Below are 10549 nucleotides of genomic sequence, written 5' to 3'. Positions count from 1 at the left end.
AAATGAAATGATTCAAAGCTAAGATGTTATGGTAATTATCTCTAACTGTGTCAATTACAGAGGGAAATTCACAGTCACAACAATAGTTTGCATGAGGTAGTATTCAGCATTGATAAGAAATAAAGATGATTTTGTAGCTTCATGATAAATTCCTCTTCAAAAATGTTCTCCCCTACCTAACCCCATCCCCATTGCCTTACCCACCCTCCTCCCTCACAACCCTTCTCTTCACAAAAAAGAAAATATTCCTAGAAATGTATAAAACCAGAAAGTCAGGAAAAAGTCACTAAAATGTGTAAAAGAGCTAACATATCTCTTTAAACTTAAGAAAATAAATCCTCTTTTGTATTCTAGTGCTCTAACCTCTAAGCTTTCCTTTTTAGGTATTCTTGAATTTCAAAATATGAACAAATGAGAAGAGAATCACAATATGTGTTTCTCTAGAAACAACTCTTTTAAGACCAAGGCAGAACAGACAACATATTGGTGTACTTTTAAATAATGAACTCTTAGGCTGCAAGAATACTATGTTGGCTATTGAATTTTAATAGACAAACTGTTAATAAACAGGGAAGTTGGAAGAATGTAAAAACAAAAATAGTGTGCATTTTGTTAATTAAAAAGATGCACCTCCTGGCCTACAGTTTTTTAGAAAATTAGCTCAGTCTAAAGGATTTTTATTTTAATAGTTTTCTGTTGGGGGTGCATGGGTGGTTCAGTGGTAGAATGCTCACCTTCCATGCAGGAGACCTGGGTTCGATTCCCAGATCATAACTCCCTTCCCCCAAAAACAGTTTCCTGTTCACATTTTTAATAAAAAAAAATTAGTCATAAAAAGACAAGTTCAAGTGTCCAAGTGTCTCCATTTAGAAGGCATAGTAATTAGATTAGTGATGCTGTTACCTGTTACCTGTCTTTTCCTAAATGTACACTTTGTAATGCTTACTCTATCCTTATAAGAACATGGAGTTCTCAATTCTAGCCCATGAAGTGTTTTGCAGTCTAATTCTAATCATGATTGGGGAAACAGTGAATCAGGAAATGTGTGTCTGAAGAGATGATAATTTAGATCTCAAAATAGAGTCAGTCATTTTGAATTTTAGATAATTAGAGATAGGGAATTTCTAAGTCTGGAAACGGATAACTTCAGGGATAATTTTCCCACTCAGGGACTGAAAATTAGAAGGTTGGGTTCATAAAACTTTCAGCACAGTATTTCTGATAACTGCAAATTAGATAGCAGAGCCCCAAAATTACTTTCTTCAATGATCTTTCATGGATCTGGGCAGAAGACTGAAAGGCAGAGAAAAATAATTTGCAAGGTAGTGAGCAATCATATGGGTTAGGAAACATGAGTAGCCTCCAAGTACTCAATCTATATGTTTGGTCTTGCTCATTCATTTGCTGTCTCAATTGTTTACATTTTTGTTTTTGTCTGTAGTTTTATCATTTTTTAAGAAAAAAACCACGAACCTTTAAAAGCCTTTTGCCATCAGCAAACACATAGCAATTTGCAATATCAAATACAACAATAGCAAAGCTAGCAAAAGGGTTCTTAAAGTAGGGGTGCCCACAGCAAAGTAGCGGCACTAAAAGCACTTGAGCTTCAGAAACAACCATTTGGGGGCTCGATTTCACATCACTAATCAATGAAATAGTACATAATAAATGACCATTAGCTTGTCTACACTACAAAAACAGTGGCAAGCTTATTAAAGGTGTTCAGAGCTATTTTTTCTTTTTTCTTTTTTTAAATGTAATCCTCCACAAACAATGGCAATTTATATTAGAATTTTGACACAGAAAAATATAAATTCAAACACTTAATACATAATACTTTTCACAACTGAATTTGTCTCTGTTTCCCCAACATCAAGGCCCCATGAACAACTCAAGCCAAAGCTAATTTGCTCTTTTGAACACCCCAGCTCTCTGTTGAAACAAGAGGGATTGTAACAGAATGATAGTCATTTATAAGCAATTTATTTAGGGAAAGCTCTGAAATACAGCAACTCAAGAACCAACCATTGGTGAGCAATTGAACATTCAGCTCCTGCTTCTGCACTAGCCAGCATGATTTCTTTCTCTCCTTTCATGAAACTGGTTTAGAGAACTATATCTTTCAGACGCTTCACGCCAGGGGACTCTTTGCCACCACCCTCCTTCAGAATGGGGTTGACCTCATGCATGACTTTCTCACTGTCAGCTCCACGGGGCTCAGCTTCAGAGCTGACATACTGCTCCAGATTGCGGGCTGGGGCAGCCAGGGCAATGGTGTAAGACATGGAAGGCTTGGTGGGCAGAGGGCTCTTCAGGTGGAGGGGGGAGGTGATGGGGCTAATAGCTTCACATCCATTGCCTGCCTCCCGGTTAACGCTGTTGATCTTGGGGCTGCAGATGGTCACATTGACAATCCTCTTGCCTTTCAGGGTAGGTCTCGCCTCAGCCGGGTGGTCACTGATACCTTTCCCAAAGGTTGCAAAAGTCCGCTTGGTGGGGCCATAGTCGTCATAAGCCTCAACATCAGCCGCAGCAGCTCCAATGGACAGTGTGATGATATTCCTCACATGCTCAGGGGACTTAGAGCGGATGGGAATGGGGTTACGGGGCATCCAGCACCTGTCAGAGTGGCCAAGAATCCGGCATTCTTCCCTGCAATGAAATCCTTCATTCTGATCTGTTTAGAAAAAAGAAAATGTCAATTTCATCAGCTTTTCCCAAGAATCATTGTTACTCCCCAGTGTTCTTGTTTCTTAGGTACCCACAGGCCCTTTTGGGAAATAGCACTTTTAGGTAGTTCTTTATTGCCATTGAGATAAGTGTGAGGAATTGGATTTTTAAGAGGCTGTGGATCTCTCCCTATGCACTCCCTTTTTATTGCTGTTTCCACTCTTGACAAAACTAAAAACTTAAAACAAACAAGTTATGATGTAAATATATATTTTGAAAAGTTTATCCTGAGTGTCGAGGTGCTGAGAGTCAGCATTTTTGTTATCAACAAATCCTGTTAAAAATCAGCTGTGTTTGAAACTGGATCCAACAGAAGAGGGAACGGAGGCAGAGGAGGGAACCCAACAGTCAGTATATCTAAAACTTGGTCATAATTTTTAATAACAGCACTGCCAGTCACCCTTCCATCCTACCATCACTAATTTAAAGTGCTTAATTTAATTTCAGATTGGTATCATGCTCTCTTTGAAAGCCCAATCACATCACTTCTTTTTTGACCACCAATCCTATCAGTCACTTTCCTCTCTATGCCACTTCCATGCCTTGATTTCCTATCTGAAGGAATATACTGAGAATCCCCTCCTTCCCCATCTGCCCATAAACTTTAGTTAGCCTTATGCACACATTACTCATGTGTTGGGCATCATTTAATTATACCCAACTAGCCATTCCTCCTTATCTTCCTTATCTGCAGTTTAATTAGGATCATATTTCTGAAAATAATGAAACCTTTCTGTATTGCTTTAACCTTATCATGGAAGATCTCAGCAGTTAGAATTTATAGTTATTGAGAAATCATGTTTTTCTCTTTCCATGCCAGGCTCATTAAGGCCAGGTTTAAGACTTCAATTTGTCTCTTAGAAAGGCTTTCTCTATGGACTTCATCAGAGCATGAATCCAGGGTTTAACATCTGCCTATTCCTTGGAAAACTGTTAATCTCAATGTCTGGTTTACAGACTTTCATTTCCAAGTTTGCCTTTCTGTTACATTCTTCTATGAGAATCACCTAATGTAAATTTTCATCACATTATGTAATGCATCACAATATGAGGAATTTAACATTTGTATGAAAACTTGGGATGGTATTAGAGGAGGGTGGTGGTGACAAGGAGATAATGCAAAGTAAACAAAACCACATTCACATGTCAAAACAAAATGTATGCTATGATTGCTTATTTACATCAGAAAAGAAGTCTGGAACTCAGGGCATTGCCTGGTATCAGTCTATATAGGACAGATGAGTCCTTGTATACTTGTATTTCTAGTTTTTGGTGTTTTTTTGTTTCTTGATTGTTTTGATACATTTAATGGCATAGCAAAACAAGGCACTACTCTGCCTCAGTCATAAGAGGTTCTTTCGTGGAGGGACACAGGCACAAGGGCTCAAGATATAATGATTGATTTGAATTGAACTGAATTGAATTTTCATCATTTTGAGTCCTTGGAAGCAGCTAAATGTCAAGGGCCTAATCCAAGCTAAGTAAAGGTTTCAGCACAATTCTGGGCATGGCCCCTGGCCCTATTTAAGCTATTTCAAAGCCAACCAAAGGTTTTACCTGGACAATTTGCTAATTTACCTTCAGTGTACCAAGACCCCTTTTTTAATTTACCTTTAAGTTTGGCATTTTAAGCCCCCTTTGAGTGTAGGTAAATGAAACCCTGAGAATTCTGCAGAGTCAGTTCCAAATAATAAATGAGCATCATCACCAGCAAGATAAGTGCCATCCACATAGATAAGAAAATGTATCTGAATACTCAAGCACAGTTTCATACCAGGGCTACAAAGCAACTTGTGCAAAATTAAGGGGTAATTAGGCTCTTTCTCTACCCCTCCCCTGTAAACTCTCACTGCTGTCATCTGATAACCTTATTATCATTCAATATGCATACTGTCCCTTAATGAACTTCATTCCAGTATCTCTGGCCTAATATCTAGCTCTTGAAATGCAGAAAATAAGAAGTAAAAAAATATGCTGGGCCAAACTTGGGAAACACTTGCTTTGTTTATATTCAAACATTATAAGGGGAAGAGTCTAAGGCTGACCTACCTCCAGTCAATTTCATCCACATCTAGTGTTTCCCTAAGAGGCCACAGGTTCTCTCTAGTAAAACCTATACCCCAGAAATCATACCTTTGGAGTTTCCCAATAAGATGTCTCTCGCCTCTGAGGCCCACCCTGAAACTTTCCAATAGCTCTAAAGAATTAGTGCTAATGTGTTTCTGGGGTTGGGAGGGTAATGTTCAGTAATTAACTTCTATTTCTACAAATCAGAGTGAAATTCCTCTGGAAGTCAGCAGGAAATGCCCAGAAGGATATGGCATCACTGTCCTTTTTGTCTCTAATTGAGAACATAAAATGTACATGTGACAACTATAAAGAGGAAATCCCAGCTACCCTAAGGAGGAGATTACAGATTACAGGTATCTTGCTCACATTTCTAAAGCAGAGCTGTGGTAAATTACAATTGAGTAGAATCTGTCCAATGTGCTTAACATAAATTTCTTTTAACTTTTTAGTAAGAAATGGCTATCTTCAAGTTCTGTGATGCAAAGTCATGCAACACCATTCAGTAGGAGGATGCCATTCCAAATGCAAGTACAATGTTCCTTGCCTGTACTAGGCTGCTTCAAATGAACAACCTGAGACCTGGATCCGTAGCATCCGGGGAGGGGTACCAGAGACCCCAGGGACAGACACCTCCACAATCTTATGAATCTAGGAAAAGTGGAGTAAGAAACTCTAAAAAGTTTTTTTTTAAAGCTTTTAGTTTTCTAAAAAGCTTCCCTGCAAAGACAGTACTTGCCTTCAGTTTATCCACTGCCTAAATACATAAATTATTCTCTGGGAGGTGGAAAAGGTAAACTAACAGCATCCCCACAAATGCAATCACTATAAGCCTACCCACCAATCTCATGAAGTATACTGCAGCCGTATATGAACTTAGAATAATATGCAATTTTCTCAGATTAATTATGTGGATTTATTAGATACATTGTTCTAACCACACAAGTGAAGGCTTTACTCTTCAACTCATTTATCACAATACCTCACCCCTGGCTCAGATCTGATACCTTTTCTTCCTTAAATACCTACCAAGAGCAGTGAGTTGCAGTTTCTCCTTTTGGGTATCAGTGGTCTATAATAACATAGCTGGGTTTTCATTCTACAGCATTAGTGTCAATACAATTAAAATAAATTCTAACTTAGCATTAGTGTTTATAGCCATTTTATATATAAAAGAAAACATAGTTAATATAGACAGGCAGGAAAAACATCTCTGCCCAGAAAAAAGGTACATATGTTCATAAATCTACTCAGATGAATTACCTTTTGAAAATCAAAACTTCAGCTTGGTAAAGAAATTAAGTGTATTAAAAGTGAGACAGTGACAATACAAAAACCCTTAAGAACATCAAGGAAGATAGACCAGATATAAAGAAGCAAAGAGATTACTTCTGGAATTACATAGGACTGGGAGAGATTATGTGCCTGCCATCATGCAGTTTTGTGTTTGGGGATGGAGGTATGAGACTAGGGAGGAATCATTTATATCATCACAAATAGTCAAGATGCCGTCTCCAGCTTTAAAAAGGTAGGCTAACAAGCTCAGTGACTTGTATAGAGCCTAATTGTGGCTCTATAACTTGCTACATCTTTACCTGAGAATTAGCAAAGAAAAATGTAAGATTCTAAAATCCACGCATAGTTGTGGAAATTCAAAGACATCACGTGCTAATGAATGAGGGCAGGAGTTTTGAATTTAAAAAATACACATGATTAGGGCAGGCAATGGTGGCACAGTGGCAGAGTTCTTGCTTGCCATGCCAGAGCCCTGGGTTCGATTTCTGATGTCTGCTCATTCAAAACACACACACACACACACACACACACAAACACACAAAACACATGATTAGGATTGACTGATGAATTTGCAAACTGGTCTTTCCTGCTTCTGAAGTTACCCCTTGGATTTGCTTTTTACATATACACAAAAAATTAAAGGAGTGCACAAATTTGGAAGAGGGATGCAGATCTTGAGACCACAGAACTCCTTAGTTCAAAATAAAACAGATTATTTTAGATTTTAAAATACAGAGAAAAGACAAAGTGTCTTCAATATAGATAATAGATAGCAATATATATTTTGGTCACAATTTGTCATTAGGGACCTTGGTTAGTGAACTTCAAAACCTCTGGCAAACAAAATAAAACAACTCAAAAGCATGAGTCTTGTGAGGGTATGGGAGGCATTAAAAAGCAACAATGATTATGTCATGATGTATGAGGAAATAATTCAAACAGAAAAGGACCAGAATAAGTTAGTTTTTGCAGATAATAGCAAATCCTTGTGCAGTAATTACTACTACCATCAAGACATGGAACTGCTGTGCCTTAACGATGTGGGCAATGTGTTTCAATACTAGAAAGAGCCTACCCATATTCCTAACCAAAGCAAAAACAAAAATTATGAAAACCTCATCTCAGGCTTTGCTAAAACTTTCATAGTCCTAGTGGAATAAAAGAGCTGAGAGACTCTGTTGGGTTTGCATAGATGTCCAGCCACAATAGATGGGTTTGATAATGCTGGCAGTTCTTTACCATGATTCAGTGTCAGGGTGTATTAACTCAAAAATCCTAATGATCAGTGACAAAAATCCAGCACTAAAATAGTTAAAGGTAATAATAAAAAGAGCCATGCATTACCTCTTCAAAAGTGATCTGCAGTCAATGAGGCAAAGAGGGAAACTTAAAGTCAGCTCCAGTTCCTGAGAGCTCATGTAGTTGGCTACTTCTAAGTAGCAGCAGTAACATAACTTATAAGCAAGTGATATGTAAATCAGAAAATCTTCCTGGATTATACTCATATACATCCACTTAGCTTAATCTGCATCACCTTGGCCGTTAATAAGACAATCTACAACCAAAGCAAGGCCAATTTTTGTGAAATGTAATGGAAGAAATCGTGAAAATGATTGTGGATGTACTTCTAAAATTGGCCACTGCACACAATCAAGAAAACACAATTTTTGAGAAGTGTTCCTCTCACCTTGACTTACCTTACTCCTAATCATCTGAGGCAGAGATAGCTAATTGCCTACCAAATATCCATACAAATTATTTTTTGCTTAGAAACAAACTTCACTTTTGTTAGATATGGCAATGGGCTCAGCTAAAAAATCTACAGTTTTTTAGCCTCCCTTAATAAGCAGAGTTGGCCATGTAACTAAGATTGATCCAATGTTATGAAGGTAGGGTATCATGAAAACTCCTTAAAAGGAGGAACTGAATTAGCTGAGAGATGCTTTTCCTTTCTTGCTTCTTGTCCTGTCTGGAGTAGAGATATAATAGCTGGACCCACAGCATCCAACTTACTACCATGAGGTAATCTTGAAGATGGAAACCATCTGTGTATGGATAACAGAACAGAAAAATATAAGGATCCTGGGATATTGGAGATAATGTAGAGCCACCTCCCCAGGCTTGAGCTTCTTTTATATAAGAGGAAAAATAAAACTGTCTCTTGTTTAGGCCACTGATTTATTTTCTTTATGGAAGAATGTGGTCTTTATTACCAGTTGAACATAATTCATAACTAATACATTATCACTGAAGTTTCAACTTAAATGTCACTTCCTCATGCAGCACTTCCATCATCTCTTAGACTAAGATAAGGCTTATGGTACATCACTTTTATAGCACTCATCACACTTGTAACTACTTGGTGTAGATAGCCTCTGCTAACTTGTAAGCTCTAGATGAGCAAAGATTATATTGTCTTGTTCCCTCCCACACCCACAGAACCTAGCAAAAGATCCAGCACAGAAAAGCTAGTCAAAACAGTTCAATTTAGTAGAATGAAAAACAAACAAGAAACAGTTGCAACAACTGAACAAAGAATCTTGGTCAATGTACCAAATACTGTCCCACTGATAGATAGATACATCTAAATCTGAAAATAACTGTTCTATCTAGTAGAAACACTATAGAAACCTACTAAGAAAACTATGTAGCTTTGTCAGAGGCAATAAATAATGTAGAAACATTAAAATTAAGTATCATTTTTACCCTCTGAGTGGTTTCCTACACACAAACTGCAGGTCTTAAAGATATTATAGTTTGATGTCCAATTGAAAGTATTTTTACCATGTACCTGGGAATTTTCTATCCTAACAATAATTAATGAGACCTATACTGTGATAAGTTAACAACACAATAAGCAGTCTGTGAAATGAAAGTATTGTTTCATTGTTTCTTGGCATAGAGTAAAACTGTTAATTCTTACAAAATGTAAGCCCAAAATGGGACCTATGGCAAACCTTTAAGAACCACTAAAGATGCTGAGTCTTTCTGGCAAAACTAATTAAAATATGTGTGGCAAAACTAATCATCCAGCCAAAATACCAAAGGAAGCACTCAGGGAATGAATTACCTGGAAAAGATTTCTTAAAAGCATTTTAAGGCATGCAAAGCATCAAGAGAAAGACCATCCACCCTATTTCTGTAACTTAAAAATGCAAGCAGAGTAGTGACAAGCTCAATGGAAAAAGGAAAGAAGGAAGGAAGGAAGGAAAGAGAGCAGGAAGCACTATCTAGGTTGTGTATTTTCTATCTTGGTTTTGATCTGCTTGGCAATTTAGGACCTCAATTTCTTTTGGATGTTTTGATACCACATGTTAGATACCACATGCTGAGCATCTAACAAAGATTATAATAATGGTTTAGGATTTTGAAAAATGACAACCCCACAGAACCTTCCCAGATTATAATGCTAGAAAGAGTTTATACACACTTCCTAAATGAGCCAAAGTTTTGGCAAAAAAAAGATGGAGCTTTATCTGTAAAATATTCAAGGGAATAGTAGTGAAAGTCAAGATATTTTAGAGACTTGTGAACCAATGACCATGCATTAGTTCCCTAGGGCTGCCATAACAAAATTACCACAAACTGGGTGGCTTAAAACAACAAAAATGCATTCTTTTACAATTCTGGAGACAAGATGTTTGAAATCAAGGTGTTGACAAGGTTGGTTTCTTCTGGAAGCTCTGAAGGAGAATCTGTTCCATGCCCCTTTCTTAGCTTCTGGTGGCTTGTGGCAATCCCTGGTATTCCTTGGCTTGCAGCTGCATAACTCCAATCTTTGCCTCTGTTGTCACATGGTATTCTACTGTGTGTCTCTATTTTCTCTTCTTATAAGGTAACCAGTAATTGGATTACGGCCTGCCCTAAGCCAGTATGCCCTCATCTTAACAATTAATTATATTTGCAAAGATCCTGTTTCCAAATAAGAGCACATTCTGAGGTTCTGGGTGGACATGAATTTTAGGGGGACATTATTCAACCCAGTCTAGGCACCAAGCTATCTTGTAGCTAACTGTAGTGTTACAGGCAAATCACAAACATCACTACAAACAACTCCTTGTCTCTTTCTTGATCCTTCTTCTCTTTCTTTCAGCATTTTCCTCTATTTCAGCTCCTCTTTAACACTTTCTTTTTGTTCTCCTATGCTCTAGCCTCCTACTTTTTAGCAGATCTTCTTACAGTACTACGATTTGACAGACAGCAGGAAGAAGGGGTAAGAAGAAAAGACTATGATTAGTATTCAAAACAACTATGTAGTATTATTTGACAGACGCCAAAGAAATGTTATCCCAAAACTGGCCCCTGTAACATGGAGATAAATTTCTACATTTTTCATTCATCTTGGTACTGGCATTAAAGGTCCCCCATAAAATAATCATCATATTTTGATTGAGCTTATCAGATTTTCTTTGTTCATATAAAAGAGCCCTCAGTGAAGGAAACCCAGGAAAGAGGA

General features: G+C 37.6%; 1 protein-coding gene across 1 annotated transcript in view; it reads right to left on the bottom strand.

Moving 5' to 3' along the window:
* Nucleotides 1-344: 344 nt before the first annotated feature.
* PCDH19 (protocadherin 19) overlaps nucleotides 345-10549 on the bottom strand; it is a 163971-nt gene continuing 153766 nt past the window's right edge. The window contains exon 7 of the mRNA XM_077146981.1: nucleotides 345-2677. Within this exon, the coding sequence (XP_077003096.1) occupies nucleotides 2106-2677 (572 nt within the window). The 3' untranslated portion in view covers nucleotides 345-2105. The remainder of the gene's footprint in view (nucleotides 2678-10549) is intronic.

Source organism: Tamandua tetradactyla, chromosome X (genome assembly GCF_023851605.1).
Source record: "Tamandua tetradactyla isolate mTamTet1 chromosome X, mTamTet1.pri, whole genome shotgun sequence".
In the NCBI taxonomy this organism is placed as follows: domain Eukaryota; kingdom Metazoa; phylum Chordata; class Mammalia; order Pilosa; family Myrmecophagidae; genus Tamandua; species Tamandua tetradactyla.
Note: the sequence above shows the minus strand (reverse complement) of the source record. Positions and strands in the feature narration are given on the sequence as shown.